This window comes from Perognathus longimembris, chromosome 17 (assembly GCF_023159225.1).
Source record: "Perognathus longimembris pacificus isolate PPM17 chromosome 17, ASM2315922v1, whole genome shotgun sequence".
NCBI lineage: Eukaryota > Metazoa > Chordata > Mammalia > Rodentia > Heteromyidae > Perognathus > Perognathus longimembris.
In genome coordinates, this window is record NC_063177.1 from 14,403,209 (window position 1) to 14,421,543 (window position 18,335).

At 49.5% G+C, this 18,335-nt stretch overlaps 1 protein-coding gene across 3 annotated transcripts in view; it reads left to right on the top strand.

The window, feature by feature from the left end:
• Positions 1-562: 562 nt before the first annotated feature.
• The window catches only part of Pemt (phosphatidylethanolamine N-methyltransferase), a 73,282-nt gene continuing 55,509 nt past the window's right edge, over positions 563-18,335 (top strand). The window contains exons 1-2 of one of the 3 annotated variants that reach the window (XM_048365605.1): positions 563-725; positions 14,040-14,147. In XM_048365605.1, coding sequence (XP_048221562.1) covers positions 663-725; positions 14,040-14,147 — 171 coding nt within the window. In that variant the 5' untranslated portion in view covers positions 563-662. Of the gene's footprint in view, positions 726-1,317; positions 1,439-14,039; positions 14,148-18,335 lie in introns of those variants that run through there. The other 2 variants (XM_048365606.1, XM_048365604.1) reach the window with 2 other exon arrangements.

Here is an 18,335-nt window from a genome sequence, read left to right on the forward strand (position 1 = left end):
ATTTCTTTTCATCTCCGTTTGGAGACATGGAGGGCAGGGGTCTGGCATTGCTGTTCGTAGTACCCTTAAACTTACAGACAAGCCCAACAAACACTTGGGTGTGTGTGAAGGAGAGAATGGATGATGAGTGAGAAAAGGCTGCAAGAGAGGAGCCCGGCTTTGCAGGCGGGAAGCTGCGCCCCAGCCTGAATTGCCTTAATAATGCCAATTTCAAAAGGGGGCAGAAGGCACACAGCCTGTGGTAAAATCCGTGACTGCCAGGGGTGGCTGTCAGATTCGATCCCACCTCCGACAGTCCAGATCTAGGAGGCCAAGGGAACTAGAGGGTCAGGTGCAGGCGCAGGGACCAAAGGAACTAGGCAGGAAAACTAGGCAGACGTTTGGCCACCTTGCAACCTGCGGACTCTCCCGCCACCGACACTGGGACTTGTAGTCCTCGGTTCCTGGACTTGCCAGAGCAGGCCCCACGAAGAAGAGAATAGGAAACTACATTTCCCAGAAGGCCAGGAAGAACTGGAGTCACCGAGAAAACGTCCCGGCCGTCTGCGCTTCCCTAGCGAAATGGAGCCTGCTCTGGGGCCGAGTGGCCGCGCGAGGTACCCGCGCGGTGCCTCCTGAGTGGCCCGCCGGGCGGAAGGAACTGCAGACCAGGTCACCGAGCTATGATCAGCTCAGTGGCGGGGCCAGACTGCTGCGGAGGTCTCGGCAATATCGATTTTAGGCAGGTACTGGTTCTGCGGATGCCTGGGTGTCGACCCAGAGAGGATGGGGAGAGACCGGCCCAGTGAGGCAGGCCCCGCCCACCAAGCGTTGGAGGCGGGACCGCTCTGTTGCCCGGCAATGGGACGGGGCGTGCCCTGGAACTCCCTGTTAGGGTGGAGTGTGTGTGTGTGTGTGTGTGTGTGTGTGTGTGTGTGTGTGTGTGTGTGTGTGTGTTTATGTCTGATTTTATGTGAAGTTTGAAATTGTGTGAGTTGTCTGGGACACCTGTTAGGGTGGAGTGTGTGTGTGTGTGTGTGTGTGTGTGTGTGTGTGTGTGGTTATGTCTGATTTTATGTGAAGTTTGAAATTGTGTGAGTTGTCTGGGACAGTATGAGTCCCAGTTTGTGTATATGGGATTGTGTGAGTTTTTTTTTTTTGCATGTGAATTTCTAGGATTGTGTACACAGCTGGAATGTTTCCAGTCTCAGAGCTCATGAGCAACCTTGGAAGTGTGTGTGTGTGTGTGTGTTTGTGGGTATCTAGGATTTTGCACGTGAGTCTGAGGAATTGGGTGGTCACAATTGCTCTGGGAGTGGGAGTGTGTGACTGAGTGTGCAGGAAAGATGCCATGTAAGCCTGCTTAGGGACATGCTGTGTGGATGTGTGGGAGCCCTCCAGGGTCTTCTGTGTTTGCACTTGGTAACTTTATTTGTCGAGAACATTCAAAGCAAGGTAGGTTATCTATAGTCCCTGGAGCCTCCCTGGGGACCCTACCTTAGAAGCATGATCTTGTCTCTAGAACTGATGGAATCCTTAGAATTTTCTGCCATCCTTGGTATTAGAGGAAACTCTATTATTTATTTATTTATTTTTGGCCAGTCCTGGGGCTTGGACTCTGGGCCTGAGCACTGTCCCTGGCTTCTTTTTGCTCAAGGCTAGCACTCTGCCACTTGAGCCACAGCGCCACTTCTGGCTATTTTCTGTGTATGTGGTGCTGGGGAATCGAACCCAGGGCCTCATGTACATGAGGCAGGCACTCTTGCCACTAGGCCATATCCCCAGCCCTAGAGGAAACTCTAGACCCCAAATGATCAGCATCAAGACTGTGACTCATGTTTCCTTTCTTCCTTCCTTTATTTTTTATTTTTATTTTTTGGTGTAGATTGAACTCTGTGCCTGGGCACTACCCCTGAGCTCTTTTGCTCAAGCTACTACTTTGAGCTACAGCACCACTTCTGGTTTTCTGGTGGTTAATTGCAAATAAGAATTTCATGGGGCTGGGGATATAGCCTAGTGGCAAGAGTGCCTGCCTCGGTATACCCGAGGCCCTAGGTTCGATTCCCCAGTACCACATATACAGAAAACGGCCAGAAGCGGCGCTGTGGCTCAAGTGGCAGAGTGCTAGCCTTGAGCGGGAAGAAGCCAGGGACAGTGCTTAGGCCCTGAGTCCAAGGCCGAGGACTGGCCAAAAAAATAAAAAAATAAAAAATAAAAAGAATTTCATGGACTTTCCTGCCTATACTGACTTTGGACTGTGATCCTCACATCTCAGCCTCCTGAGTAGCTAGGATTACAGGTGTGAGCCACCAGTGCCCAAGCTCTTTTTCTTTCTTTCCTTCCCTTTTCCTACTTTCTTTTGTTTCCTTTCCTTCCCTGTGTTGGGGGGATGGAACCCAGGGTCTTCTACACACTGGGCAAGCACAGTACCACTGAACCAGTCCACATGACATATGTTTTCTCTCTTCGGATCTCACATATGGAAAAGGCCCTGGCTTGGAAGGGTAGGTAGGTCACCTTGAATTTGTGTGTGAGGAGGAAGAATGGAAGGGGTAGTGTTCCACAGAGGACACTGGCAGACCCACCAGCACCACCAAAGGATTATTGGCTTGCCCCTGGGTACTGGGAACTAGGACTGAAACCAAGAGATGAGAAGTGCAGGTGGCAAGTGGGGAAGGTTACCTGGGTGTGTGGGGAGGGATTTTCTGCTTGTTCTTTTCATCTAGAGCCTGGCAGCAGGGCAGCTGGAGGACACAGGTTAAGATGACCCTTGTTGGCTAACATTGTTTTTTCCACAGCTGTCCTATTGGTACAGTTGAATTTCCTATTCCCAAGGGATCCCTTCCTCCCTGCCTGCCTTCCTCACTCTTTTCTTTTCTTTTCTTTTTTTCAGTATTCAGTGTGGGGGACAACTAAGGGCACTTTCTTTTATCTTTTTTACTTAACGCTGGCACCCTACCACCTATACCACAACTCAGTTTCCAGCCTTTTGGTGATTAATTGAAGCCAAGAGTCCTTTCCAAACAAAAACAAAAAACAAGGGCGGAGTACCTGTGACTCCCACTTGTAATTCTAGTTACTCAGGAGGCAGAGATCTGAGGATCACAGTTTGAGACCAGCTTGGGCAGGAAAGTCTGTGAGACTCTTATCTCCAATAAACTACCAAAAGCCAGATGTGGACTTGTGACTCAAATCCACTAACCTTGAGCAGAAATAGCTCAGGGTCAATGTTCAGGCCCTGAGTTCAAGCCCCAGGACTGGCACAAAAAAACAAGGGAAGAAAGGAAGAAAAAAGAGGAAGAAAGAAAGAAAAAAACAAAACAACCAAACCTGTAATCTCAGCTACTTAGCAAGTAGAGATTGGGGGAATTGGTTTGAGTCAATTTGGGCATAAAGGTTTCCAGACCTGCTTGGGTCCAGTGGCTCACTCCTGTAATTCTAGCTGGCTTGGGAGGTTGAGATAGGAGAATCGCAGTTTGAAACCAGCTGGGCAGGAAAGTTGGTAAGGCTCTTATCTCCAGTTGATCACCAAAAAGCTGGAAGCAGAGTTGTGGCTTAAGTGGTAAAGTTCCAGCCTTGAGCAAAAAAGAGAAAGTGCCCTCTGCTGTCCCACACTCTGAATACTGAGTTCAAGTCCTGGTATTGGCACACACACACACACACACACACACACACACACACACACACACACAGATTTCCAGACTCTACCCCAGCTGCCATGGCTGAACACTGTGGCAAGTACCTGTCATCCCCAGTGACACAGAGAAGTGCAAATAGGATTATAAGCCAGGCTGGCCTGGGCATAAAACAAGACCCTACCTTATAAATAATCAGCAGAAAAAGAGACTGGAGGTGTAGTTCAAGTGGTAGAGTGCCTGCCTGACTAGTGCTCCTCAAATAAATCTAAAAGAAAAGAAACCAAATAACATCAATATACAACCTTATGTGTGCATTTTATACAGTAGTTCTTGGCTCAGTTAAAAAAAATCTCTGGGTTTTGACCAGGTGCTGGTGGCTCATGCTTATGATCTTAGCTACTAGAGAGACAGATATAAGGACTGTGGTTTGAACCTAGTCGGGGCAGACAAATCCAAGAGACTCTTATCTCCAACTAACCAGAAATGGAGGTGTAGCTCAAATGGTAGAGTGACAGCCTTGAGTAAAAAAGCTAAGGGACTGCATTCAGGCCTTGGGTTTCTGAGCTTAACATATATCAATTTGTGAGTTTCAGGACTTTAAAAAAATGTTAATTGGAGATAAAGTGTCTCATGGAATTTCATACCCAGGCTGGCTTTGAACTTGTATCCTCATATCTCAGCCTCCTGAATAGCTAAGATTACAGGCATGAGCCACCAGCTCCTTGTTAGTTCAAACTATTTTTTAAATTTCTCTTGAAATTTTCTGTTGTTCTTGTGTATGAATTTCTCATTTAGTTCTGCTGTGGTTTGAGAATATCCTTTGCTTCCTATTCTCAATTTAAGACATGCTTTATGGTAGAGAAGGTGGTTTCTTTGGCGAACCGGCCACCATCCTACCATGGGCATGCATGCCTATATTAGGGCTTGAATTCAGGGCTTTGAACTCTGTTGGCAGGCTGTACCACTTGAGCCACACTTCCCGTTTTCAGTCTGAGCTTTTAATCTGAAAGATGGAAACCTCAGAGGGTTGTTGTTCAGAGTTAACGTGGACCTAGCATGGCTGGGTGCCAGACACCATGCCTGGTACTTTCCTGGTTTCATTGTCTTTGTTCTGAAGGCAACTTCTATATAGGTATTATTCCTGACTCACAGATGCCTGGTGAGACTTGCCTGTTGGGGCATCCAGTCCCATGACCACACCATCCTGCCATATCACATCCTTTGCCAGGCTTGGCAGGAGGTGGATATGTGTTTGAGTGGAGGTCGCTGGGCTGTTGCACTAGACTACAGCATGTGGTGTGTGGTTAGCAGAACCTACATGGGTTCTGCTGCCTAGCAGAAGCTTGTGCTGAAATGGTTGGTGGCTCCAGTGCAGAAGCTGCTCACGGGGACAGGTCAGGTTCCACCCTAAAAACTGTGTGGGCACCTTGTGGGGGGCTAGGAGCTGGGAGATCCTTTTGCACTCCCCTGGGGCACATTGTTGAATGACGAATGAAGGACTCAATATGTCTACCTTCCTGAGATGAGGGATGTAGGGATTTGCATGCCAGCCAAACAGTGGCCATTTCTAGTTTTTATTTTATTTTTGGGGTAAGTGCCTCAGGTATGCTGGGCATCTACCATGAACTGTACCACAGACCTAAAATTTGTTTTTTCCTCCCTCCCTTCCTTCTTTCCTCCCTCCCTCCCTTTCTTCCTTCCTTCTTTGTTTCTTTCTTTTGAATTTTTTCTTGTATGCCATTGCTAAGGCTTGAACTCATGGATTGGAAAACATCCCTTAGCTTTTTCTCTCATTGCTAGTGCTCTACCACTTGAGTCACAACTCCACTTCTGGCTCTTTGGTGGTTAATTGGAGATAAGAGTCTCAAGGATTGTCTTGTCTGAGCTGACTTGATCTTGGTCCTCAGAGCTCAGCCTGTTGAATAGCTAGGATTACAGGTGTAAGCTACCTGCACCTTGATGGTTCATTTAAAAACTTTATTTTTTGAAAAAAATTGTTACATAAGACAGGTAAACAGTACGTTTCTTTTTGGACAATGTCACTTCTTCCCCTGCTGTCTTCCAGTTTTTCCCTCCTGTCCCCACCCACAAGTTGTGTAGTTCATTTTCAATGTAGTATCTAGTGAGTGCCACTGCTGCTTTTGTTCATCCTATGCTTGTTTTTTATTTTCTTATCTGGACCTGCCCGATGCCCCTGAGCTTTCATACTTGATCTCACTTCTGGCCCTGTGTGGCATGTCCCATCACCCCATTTCAGGGGAGGGAAACCTGGGTTCAGATTGGCTCTGGGCAGCTTTCCTGCTGTCCTTCACAAAGGTGGAGGTGGAGCCTGCAGCTCAAACTATGGCTGCCAAAGTCCAGAGCCCTTCCTCCAGCCAGATGGTCACCTAGTGTAGAATAAAAGGGGAAGGGGCTTGCTTTAATATCAAACATCATTCCCCATTCCAACCAGAGACCTAGGGGAAAGGACTCCACGCAGTCATATTCTCTCTCTCTCTCTCTCTCTCTCTCTCTCTCTCTCTCTCTCTCTCTCTCTCTCTCTCTCATTTCAGTACTGGGGATTGAATTCAGGGCCTCATATTCTTGCTTGGTTCAAGGCTGGCACTCTACCACTTGAGCTACATATCTACTTCTGGCTTTTTGCTGGTTAATTGGAGAGGAGAGTCTCATGAATTTGTCTGCCCAAGCTAGCCCAAACTTTGATTCTCATATTTCAGCTTCCTGAGAAGCTAAGGTTACATGCTGGAGCCACCAGTGTCCTGCATCTCCTGTCACTTTTCAGGCCCAGGGATATTCCCAGAGTTGCCTGTTAGATGTTGCATAGGGTAATGGCGCAGAAGGGGCTGTGCTGGTGGGCCCTGCCTGAGACCCTATCCCCGATCTGGACAGCCCCTCCATGTCCTACCTGTCTTTGATGTGTATGATCGATGTGACTTTGACGTTCATGGGTTCCTACTATTTGTTTGGATGTCACAATGTGTCCTGCACCCTGAGTGCTGTTGACTCCCTGCAAATCATTCCCTAACCACAGGGCAGTGCTCTGAAGAGTCCGCAGGTTCCCCAGCTAAGTGAAACGGCTATGCACCTCCTCCTTAGCGCCCTTTGGGGTGTTTGTAGCTGAGCCCATTCCTCAAACCTGGTGACCTGAGCTACCCCTGGAGTTCTGCTGACGATTTCTTTTGGCTCTGGTAGGTCGCTCCTCTCCTCTGCCTCTGGCAGCTCTGCAGCCTATGACCTTGGGGTGTCCTTTCTTAGAGCTACTGAGTGGCAGGAACCCAGGATTCCAGCTGTTTGTATGAGGTGGACCCCAAACAACCTCTGGTTCACACTGGCTGGTAGGCCAAGCCTGGGTGACAAGACCATGGTCTCCCTGCTTTGATGGGTTTTTGTTTTGTTTTGTTTTGTTTTGTTTTTTGTTCTTATGCCTGTCCTGGGTCTTGAACTCAGGTTCTGGGCACTGCCCCTTAGCTTATTCACTGAAGGCTAGTGCATGAGCCACACGAGCCACAGCTCTACTTCTGGCTTTCTGGTGGTTAATTGGAGAGAAGAGTCTTATGAACTTTCCTGCCTGGGCAGGAACTGCAATCCTCAGAACTCAGCCTCCTGAATAGCTAGATATTAGAGGCTTGAACCACCAGCACCTGCCTATGACACTGGTTTTGGGTTCATTTCTGCTCCCCCACTTTCCCAGGGGAAGGTACCCTTTGGAGCTGGCTATGGGAAGTGAGCGACAATAGGCAAAAAGGGGTATCTGTGTCTCGTGCAGGGAAGGGGGAGTTGGCAGTGGGACCGTCTGCTGCTTGAACCATTAGTCATTCTTTCTTGGTAAACAAGCGCTTCTCCAGGTAACATGACCCCTCAAGCTGACTCAGTTTCCCTGTGTGTTCTTCCTGCCTGCCTACCGAGCAGGAGCCAGGCTGATGGGGCACTGGGACCTGGCTGGAGGTAGGACAGGGGGACCAAATGCCAATTTGGATCCATTTGGCCCTCATTGGGTGATCCAGGTAGGTATCAGTTGCTAATGTTTTTAGCCATGTTAATTGATTATAGTCTCTGAGTGCCTCAGTTTCCCTCCTTCCCCTCAGCTCCTATACAAGGTGAAAGAATTTTGATCCTCTTCACCTTCCACATAGTAGGGTTCTAGACCCAGAGACCAGGGCCAGGGCTGGTTCTCCCCTTGACTGCCAGAAGAGGTGTGTACCCTGTGGGGTTTCCTGCTGGGCATTGGAGGGGCAGGGCAGGCTGACTGCCCCTTGAAGACCCTGGCTGACAGGCTTCCCCAAGCTACTGGTTGCCTCATCTGCAGTGTGGGCTAATGATAGAATGGCTTTTTTAGGGCAGTTGAGGAAATTGCAAGACATAAGGCCTGTGATCAGATACTGACTTTGATAATTGGTTGGGCTCTGACCCCCACCCCCTCCCCAAGTAAGGAAGATCTTCCTGCACACACAGCATTTGGCCGATGGAACCGAGTCATATTCTTTATGATATCCCAAGGATTCGTGGCAGTTTTCTCTCCAGAGCCTGGGGAAAGAGGGGAAGAGTTCCCATAGTAGAGTAGTCAGACAGCTCTCTTGACCTGAGAAATGCCCTTGTTCCTCTGCTCCCTGCACTGCCACCTCTGGGGCTGAAGCCTTTTAAAGGGCCCTCCAGATCCAAGACAGTGTCCTCAGGCCTTTCCTGCCCTCCCCCCACAGTGCCCTCTACTCTCCCCTCTTTTCTTCTTAGGCTTGGGTAAGTGTGTTTGGTCCTGGGGCTTAGTGGCAGGGCCCAGTGCCCAGGGTACATATCCAGCCTCAGACCCTGAGGGCTGACCCAGGGCAGCTAGGGCCACAGGGCCCAGGTGTGCATTTGCTCAGCTGCCACCAGATCCAGGGACATCCACAAGCCTGCGTGACAGCTAGGACAAGCTGTGTTGTCAGCTAGAGCCTGGCCTGAGAAACCATACCACAAGCAACACCCCAAAGCCCCCCAAGAGACCCTGAGCCAGCTGCTTCTTCTTCCTCTGTAATATGGATGTGTGTGGGGTGGAGCCTCTGCTTTACTGGGTTGGGGGTGGGATGAGAACACAATTTACTGTTCTGTGGCGGCACAACTGTGGGCCCTATACTCAGGTGGTGGACATTGTCCATCACCCCAAACACCTGGCATCTCACAGAGAACTCACTTTTTGTTTTCATTTTGTTTTGGTCTTGGGGCTTGAACTCAGGGGCCTGGGTACTGTTCCCAAGCTTTTGTGCTTAAGGCCAGCTCTCTATCACTTGAGCCACAGTTCCACTTCTGTCTTTTTTGCTGGCTAATTGGAGATAAGAGTCTCACAGACTTTCCCGCCTGGGCTGGCTTTGAACCTCGAGCCTCAGATCTCAGTCTTCTGAGCAGCTAGGATTACTGGTGTGAGCTACCAATGGTGGGCGAGAACGTACCTCTGAAGGGTAGGCATCTGTTAATAAAATCTTACCTGTAGAAGAATCACTAACTCTTTTGCTGTGGGGATGGCTTTTTTCCTGGGGGGGGGGGGGGAGGTGGATCAGTGCTAGACCCCAGTGCCTCCAGTATATACTGAGCCACACTCTAGCCTGAGGTTTTTTTATTTTTATTTTTGGCTTCGACTCAGGGCCTGAGCACTGTTCCTGGCTTCTTTTTGCTCAAGGCTAGTGCTCTACCACTTGAGCCACAGCGCCACTTCTGGCCTTTTCTACATATATGGTGATGAGGAATTGAACCCAGGGCTTCATATATACAAGGCAAGCACTCTTGCCTCTAGGCCATATTCCCAGCCCGAGGTTTTTATTTTTTCCTCTTGTGCCAGTATTGGGGCTAGACCTCAGGGTCTCACCATCTGTTTAGCTTTTTATTTTTCCCCTCAAGGTTAGTGCTCTATTACTTTGAGCCATACTTCTACTAGTTTTTGGGTAGTTAATTGACTTTTGAACCTCATTCCTCAGATCTTAGTCTCCTGAGTAGCTAGGATTACAAGTATGACCTACTGGTACCTGAGTCTAAATTGTTTTAAAAGTTGGCTAAGAGCTTCTCTGCTGAGAGAGTGAGTCCAGGGGTTACAGAACCTCCAGCCCTAACACACAAACCCCAATTGTCTTTTCCTGGGAGTGCAAGGGTGAAGACATGGGGAGTAGAGTCAGGGGTGGGGCTGGGAAATGGGGTGGAAGGTCAAGCCAGGCCCTCAGGACTGTCATCCTCACTGTGCCTCTGTGTCTCTCATGCTTCTCTTCCAATATACCTGCCACCCAGCTGCACACCTAGTGACAGACAGCTCCCACTCAGGGACTTCAGGTTGCTGCAGGAAGCCCTTCCCCTCCTTGTGGTCAGGCCACCCACCCCTGCCAGTGCTTGGAAAGCATTGCTTCACTTGTCAGCCCCCTCCCTGCCAAGGACCATAGAAATGAATATTTATGAAGCTCAGTATCTGGCTGGCTGGAGGTCTCACAAGAGGCCATGCCCTTATGGCCAGAGGGACCTGTTTGTGATGGCTGGTGTCCAGCTGCTTGTCTACTTACAGAAGCCCCACAGGGGCTGCTTTGGCAGTTGCTTGCCTCCTTCCCAAGGCAGACTGGAGGAGGCCACAGGGCAGCTGAGCTGAGAGTCCCTTAGAGATTGCTAGCCCTGTAGTCAAACTGATGATGAAATGATAGCCACGTTTCACTTAGCTAATATTTACTCTTTGGGTCAGCCTTGGGAAAGTGCACTGGATACACAAAGATCAAGAAAGAAATAGTCCCTAGCCTGAGGAACCATTATAAGATAGGAATAAATGTTATCATCACAGAGAAGGTTTTAGAAGCTGTGTAGCTGCACAGCTAGCCTCCCTTTCTTTGAGGGCAAGGTGGTGGGGTTTGAAGTTTGTTCCAGTGGCTTTGTCCTCTGAGTGGTTCATGGCCCTCCACGCCCCCCTCTCCCACCCAAGGGGGTCCCGAGGATGCAGCTGGAGAAGCCTGCTTGCTGGCTGCTGGGGCCTCCAAGGGGTGGTGATTGGGGGGGTTGGAAGGCCAGGTGGGTTGTCCTGCTCTTTTCCATGCCCCATGCTGCACAGCTTGCATCTCACCCCTGCTCATTTGCGGACACATCTTGGTCTGTTGTTGTTACTGCTCTCAGTGGGGGGAGCTCAAGTGGCAGAGTGCTAGTCTTGAGCAAAAAGAAGCCAGGGACAGTGCTCAGGCCCTGAGTTCAGGCCCCAGCACTGGCTAAATAAATAAATAAAAATAAGAGAGAACACATATTTATGCAAACTTATTTCAGTATAAATTGTACTACTTGATTAGTTACTTGTTAACATCTTGCTGTGCCTGATTTATAGCCAATTATTATTATAGGCCTATGTGTACAGGAAAAGCCCTAGTATATACAGGGTTCTGCAGTTTTAGGCAACCGCTGGATGGGTTTGGGATGGTTCCCTGTGAATAAGGGATAGAACTGTTTGAGCATTTAATATCTGTTTAGCTCCACCCTTGACTCCATAGCAAAAATAAAGTTTTGTGAAGCAGGATCAGACTAGGCATGATGGCACACACCCCTCATATCAGCTACTAGGCAGGTGGAAAGAAGCTCAAGATTTGAGGCTGGCCTAGACCAGAGAACAAAAATGAAAATACCTTCCCTATCTACAAAACGCTGAATGGAAAAAGGGCCCAAATGTTAAATCCCCAGAGCAGGTTGGCTGGGTGGGGAGGACACAGTAGGAGACAGCTGTGTATTGATACCTTCTGAGCCTGGTGACTTTCCAGACTGCTCACTGTGTTACACTTGGCGATTCGCTCTAGATGGCAAGCTGAGTTTCTCCAGGAGTTCACTCAGTGAAGCAAGAAGTGGGCTGCAAGTTACTTCATGCCTTCCAGGACAGGAATGAGCTGGGGAGGTAGAGAGGGGATTACTCACCCCGTTTCCCCTCTTCCCCCACACACAATGAGAGGCAAAACACTTTTTGTCACTCCCAGGGCTTGAAATCAGAGCCTGGGCACTGTACCTGAGCCTCTCTGTGCTCAAGGCTAACACTGTACTACTTGAGCCACAGCACCACTTCTGGCTTTTTCTGTTTATGTGGTGCTAAGGAATTGAACCCAGGGCTTCATGCATGCTAAGGCAAGCACTCTGCCACTAAGCCACATTCCCAGCTGCAAAACACTTTTTGAAAGAATTTACTATATCCTTATATGAAACAGAATAAAACATGCCACCAAAGTTGATATTATGGAAAAGGTCACAGTTGATGGTCTTGACCCCTGTCTTACAATTAGATGACATTTGAGTTACATGTGGAGAGACACCATAGTATTTTTGGTGTTTGGGGTCTCTGGACTCCTTCAAAGTAAGGCAAAGTTTAGAGAAGAATGTGAGAACTCAATAAAGTCCAAAATGTCAGCAGTGCTCTTCTGAACTCAGGGTCTTGGGCTGTCTCTCAGCCTCTACCACTTGGGCCACAGCTCCACATCCAGCTATTTATTGGTTAATTGGACATAAAAGTCTCATGGGTTTTTCTTCCTGGGTTGGCTTTGAACCTTGATGCTTAGATCTCAGCCTTCTGATAAGGTCACTTCAAGTGTGAGCCATTAACACCCAGCACCGTGGCAGTATTGCCAGTCCTGGGGCTTGAACTCCAGGCCTGGGCACTGTCCTTAAGCTGCTTTTGCTCAAGGCTAGCACTCTGCCACTTGAGCCACAGCTCCACTTCTGTTTTTTTCTGTGTATTGTGGTACTGAGGAATCGAACCTAGGGCTTCATGCATGCTATGCAAGCATTCTACTGCTAAGCCACATTTCCAGGCAGCAGTGCCTTCTTTATAAAAAGGAAGCAACTATTGAAAGTGGCTTGCTGTCCCCTCTTCTGGAGCAGAGGGTCTCACCTGGGAAGGTTGTTCCCAGGGGACATTTGGAAATGTCTGGAGATAGTTTTTGATGCTATAGTGGGGAGTTGCTGCTATTACCCAGAACCTGGAGGTTGTGTGTGTGTGTGTGTGTGTGTGTGCACGTGCATGTGCACATGCATGCACTTCCAACTGTGCTAGAATGCATAGCCCAAGCCACAAAAAAAAGGGACCCATATAGCCCCAAATGTCAACTGTGTCAAGCCCGTTGTCACATGACTTGTCACACATTGTTCTAGCCTGGTTTTGGGGGGGGGGGGGTCATGGAGCTTGAACTCAGGGCCTGGATGCTGTCCCTAAATTCTTTTTTTTTTTTTTTTTTTGGCCAGTCCTGGGCCTTGGACTCAGGGCCTGAGCACTGTCCCTGGCTTCTTCCCGCTCAAGGCTAGCACTCTGCCACTTGAGCCACAGCGCCGCTTCTGGCCATTTTCTGTATATGTGGTGTTGGGGAATTGAACCTAGGGCCTCGTGTATCCGAGGCAGGCACTCTTGCCACTAGGCTATATCCCCAGCCCTGTCCCTAAATTCTTTTGCTCAAGGCTAGTGCTCTTTCCTGAGCCACAGCTCCACTTCCAGTTCTGAGTGGTTAACTGGAGATAAGAGTCTCATGGGGACTTTTCTGCCTGGGCGGGCTTTGAACTGTGATCCTCAGATCTCAGCCTCCTGAGTAGCTAGGATTATAGGTGTGAGCCACTAACACCCAGCAAAAAGAATCTTGCGTTTTTGTCTTTGTTTTTGTTTTTGGTAGGTTGTGGGGCTTGAACTTAGGTCCTGAGCACTGTCCCTGAACTCTTTTGCTCAAGGCTAGCACTCTTCCACTTTGAGCCACAGCCCCACTTAGCCTGGTTTAATACCTGTGGCTTTAACTATTTTAAATGTGATACATTTGGGTTCTCCATTCTTCCAGACTTTTTTTCTCCAATGGTTATGGGACCCAGGCCCTCACACACGCTCCACAAGCACAGCCCCACTGGGCCACATCCCCAGACTCTCCCCCTGAGTTGCCTAATGGTTACTGGCCAGTTTGGCACTCGCTGGCAGGAGCACTCCTGCATGGGCTCCTTGCACTGTGTGCTATTACAGGTATGGGGCACATCTGGGCTGCTCGACCCTGCCTGCCGCCCTGCAAACAGTCCTGATGGCTTGTGGCTGGGTGGTATGGGTGAGCACATTTGCTTTCACTGTCCTCTTGCGAGGCTGGGGGTTTTGACTTATGTGGGGGTTTCTGAGATGCCCTCATCCTGGAGGCCCCTGGTCATATCCGGCTTTGGTGTCACATACCTTTGAGAGTTCTAGGCATCCATCTTCAGAGTCACCGATCTTGTCTAGCACCATGCGCACCTCGGCAGCTGCTGGCCCCGCCACCCTCCCACCAGGGCACGACACAGCTGACCAGTTTTCAGCTTGTTTTAATCTTTCCTTTTATGAGACTTGGATGTTCCTGAGCCTCCCGGCGTGTTCCCAGGGGACAAATTGATCTCTGAGTTCTGGGGGGCTCTCCCAGTTCTGGTAGTTGAGGCTGTGCTGACTTTGCTGTGTCCCTGCAGGCAGACCTCTGCGTTATGACCTGGCTGCTGGGCTACGTAGACCCCTCGGATCCCAGCTTTGTGGCTGCTGTGCTCACCGTTGCTTTCAACCCGCTCTTCTGGAATGTGGTGAGTAAGTACATCCAGTACCATCAGCCAGTGAGCCTGGCATGGTCGATGGAAGCTCGCTGTTGCCAGCAAGACGAATGGATGGGTGACTGGCTGGCCGGCTCTGCTCTGTCCTCCCACTTGTTGCCGTTCTCTTCCCTACTTCCTGCCTGTGGTGGGCACCCTGTGGGAAGTTCCTTGCCTTAGAGGTCTCAGCAATGTCTGGGCCTCAGTAGGTGGCCTTGGGCCGATGTCAGGGTGGTCCAGGGTGGCAGAGGCTGGCCCTACTTGCACCACAAGAGCCCAGGCAGTTGTGTAGTGATGGAGTTCCACACTAGGAGCCTTCTGGTTCAGGAAGCTGCTTGTTTGGGCTGTCAGAAATCTCCCTTCCCTGTTGATCATACCAGCAACCTGTTTTCTAGTGAGCCCCCCACACCACCCACCCTGGAGGTGCTCCACATGAGGCTCCCTGCAGACAAGCTTGCATACCACTCAGCAGGCTGGCCTGCTGGTTGCAAAAACAAATGACAGACTGAAATCTGCAGGCAGTGGCACTCAGCTCATTTATGGCACAAGGGGACCTTTGGAGGTCCCCTTGAACAAAGGCCCCAGAACAGAGCTCTGTGTTGGTCCTGGAACTGCCAGGGCTGTAGGCTCTAGCCTTAAGAGGAAAAGACCAGAAAGACTGACCTGTGATTCCTACAGGGCCTCTGCTCCTCCTCCTTCTCCTGCTCTTCCTCCTCCTCTTCCTCCTCTTTCCCCTCTTCCTCCTGTTTTTCCTTCTTTTGCTTCTTCTTCCTCCTCCTCCTCCTCCTCCTCCTCCTCCTCCTCCTCCTCCTCCTCCTCCTCCTCCTCCTCCTCCTCCTCCTCCTTCCTTTTCCTCTTGCTCTTCTTCTCCCCTTCCTTCTACTCTTCCTTCTTCTCCTTTTATCAGTCCTAGGGGCTTGAACTCAGTCCTGGGTGCTATCCCTGAGCTTTTGTGCTTGAGGCTAGCATTCTATCACTTGAGTCTCAGCTTTTTTGGTGCTTAATTATAGACAAGAGTCTCATAGACTTTCTAGTCCAGGCTGGCTTTGAACTGAGATCTTCATATTTTAGCCTCCTGAGTAGCTAGGACTACAGGTGTGAGCCACTGGCACCCAGTGGCCTTTCTATGGGGCCTGCTGTTCACTGCGTGTAGGAAAAGCTGAGGATTCCACCCACTGCCCCATGGCCAGCTGTGCAGGGTGTTCTTAGGGCTGCTTCCCAGCCTCCTTCTCAGTACAGTCAAGCTGGGGGTCCAGCCAAGGTCTAAATGGGGCTCAGCCGGGGTTTGGACTTGCTGAGGCAGAGCCTTGGACATCCTGTGATCACCCTGGAGGCTAATCTGCGGAAGGCTGAGTTCCACACTAGCAGCATGCTGTTCCTCGATGTTTTTCTTTCTTTCTTTTTTTAAAAATTAAAGGTGAGCCTTTAGTCCCAGGGCAGAACATGGCATGGTTTTCACCTGGTTTATGACTTGTGTCTTTTTTCCATGTGGGGGTGAGCACACTGGGTGGGGGCGGGACTGCTCATCTCCAAGCAGCAGCTGCATTCCAGATGTGCTGTCCCCCACTGCCCTGAACACACTAGACCTGTCTATTCAAGAGGGAAGGAGGGGTCTTGAGGTGGAGTCAAGGCCAGGAACTAAGGGAACAGGGCAGTGATCTCTCCTTGATCTTGAGGAGGCTTGGTCTCTTAAGTATGAGGCCAGGGTTTTGTCAGCACTGGCCCTGATTCACTGGCATGGCCTCTCCAGCAAGTATGGGCATCCAAAGTGCTTCATGCTGTCACCTTGACCTTGTCTGTCCCCCTTATCCCCCACTTCCGCTGCATGTATTGTCCCATGTACCCACAAGAGGAAAGATATGGACTTCAACACAATGGCCATGAAAACCATGAGAGGATACATTTCTGTTGTTTTAAGTTTATGGTAATTTGTCACAGCAGCCAGAGCAAAGCAATGCAGGGTATGGAGAAGGCCATAGGTCTCCAGGTTGTGTATGCTGTTTCCTGTCCTCAGGCCTTTCCAGCTGCTGCACTCACAGGGGGATGGATCCTAGCCTCTGGCTCCCTGACTTGAGCAGCACAGCAGGCCCAGGGATGCTTTCCATCGAGCCCAGCTCCTTTGGTCATTTCCTGATGGCCCTGCCTATTGTGTGTTTTGCACTTCAAAAAATCTGTTTTATTTTTCTCTCTTTAGAAAAAAAAATCCGTAATAGTTATATAAAGAGGTTTCATTTTGTAAGTACCACACATCTTGATCAGCATTACCCCTCCCATGCACACTTCATTGTGAAGCTGCAGCGTAGCCCTCAGGGAGACTGGGAGAGGGGTCTGTTTGCGTCTCTGTGTCTGTCATTAGTAGAGTTTGGGGGATTTTTTTGTCATATGTTTTTGATTTGCCTCACTTTGAAAAAAATTATCCACTGGAACAGTTTATGGTCATAGTAGGGGAAAGAGCGAGCTCTTCAAAGTCATTTCAGAATGAGAAGAGCAACATAGGATTGCATTTTTGTGGCTGGCTGCCCAGAGGGAGTTGCAGAATAGCGTCTAGAGGCAGGAGAAGTGGGATATGTGTGTGTGGCGGGGGGGGGGGGGGGGGAGGAGGGGGGGCTGGTCGTGGTGGGGACGAGAAACTTCACTGTGAGCAGGAAAGAAGCCATATCTGTAAAAGCACTTACAAAACAGGAAGTTTTTACTGATTGTATGTATTGGCCAGAATTAACCATAAGTATGCATTATGCAATGCACATTCATGAAGTATTTCAATGAGTCTTTACAGCAAAATGTTGTCATTATTCCCCTTGGAAACTGGGACCTTCTTGAAGGGTATATTGGTCCATTTTTGTTGTTGTTGTTGTTGCTCTATACCAGAAGCTTGGTACTTTATTTAAAAAATGGGTCTTATCTGGCTCACTTGGGAGCTAGAGGGTCCAAATAGCATGGTGTCCTGGAAGGTTTTCCTCCTAGCTGGAGAGGTAGGTACCTGTGGCTCACACCTGCAATCCTAGCTACTCAGGAGGCTGAGATCTGAGGATCACAATCCCAAGCTAGCCCAGACAGGAAAGTCTGTGAGACTCTTATTTCCAGTTAGCCAGTAAGAGCCAGAAGTGGCACTGGGCACCAGCCACTCAAGTTTATAATCCTCAGGAAGGTGAAAGCTGATGATTGTGGTTTAAGCCAGTCTGGGCAGGAAGGTCTATGAGATTCAAATCTCCAATTAACCACCAAAAAGCTAAAAGTAGAACTGTGTCTCAAATGCTAAAGAGCCAGCCTTGAGCAGAAAAAGGCTCAGCACCCAGGCCCTGAGTTTAAGACCTGGGACTTCTTCACACCCCTGCCAAAAAAAAAAAAAAAGAAGCCACAAGTGGAGATGTGGTTCAAGTGGTAGAGTGCCAGCCTTAAGCAAAAAAGTTAAGGGACGATGCCCAGGCCCCAGGATAGACATAAAAAAGAAGTGTGATGGGGAAACAGAAAAGGAAATGGTCACATGGAGGAGGGACCAAGCCAGGTGGGCCTAGCTAGTAACAGACCATTCTTAAGAGAATTAGCTCAGAGTGAAAAGCAGCATGGGTCCCTTCCCAGGGTAGCACCCTGTGACCTGCCACCTCACATAAAGCCCCTCTTAGAGGTCCCTTCACCTCCCGATTTGGCCAGGCTAAGGACCACGCTTCCACATCTTCACAGGTGGACACAGTAAAATCATGCAAAAATCAGAGTAAGGAGGTTCACTCATGTATTCTTTAAATATTTGTTGAGACATTTGTGTGTTCCAGGCCCTGCTGGTGGTGAGGAAGATGCCGAATGGTCTCTGAGCTGGGCAAGGTGTCTGGCCTCCTATTCCTGAGCCTCCTCATGCCTGCCTTTCGGACAGGTGGTACCCACTGCGGGTACCAGAGTTTACACAGTTGGGATATTTCCTCCCCTTGTTCCTGAGCCCATACTCTTTGCTTTGCCCAGAGAGGGGGAGTTTCTCTCTCTGGCCTGCTGTCCTTGATGTCGGCCTCCCTGGGTTCCCTTGCAGCCCTCATTGCTCTCTTCTGTCCCAAGTGCTTCTCTTCCTCTGCTTGACACCCACACAGTTGGCAGATACTGAGGCCCACCGTGTTCCAGGCGCTGTGCTGTATGCGCACATTCCCTTGGAACACACATCTGTGTGCAGTGAAAACTGTGATAAGGACAGGAGAA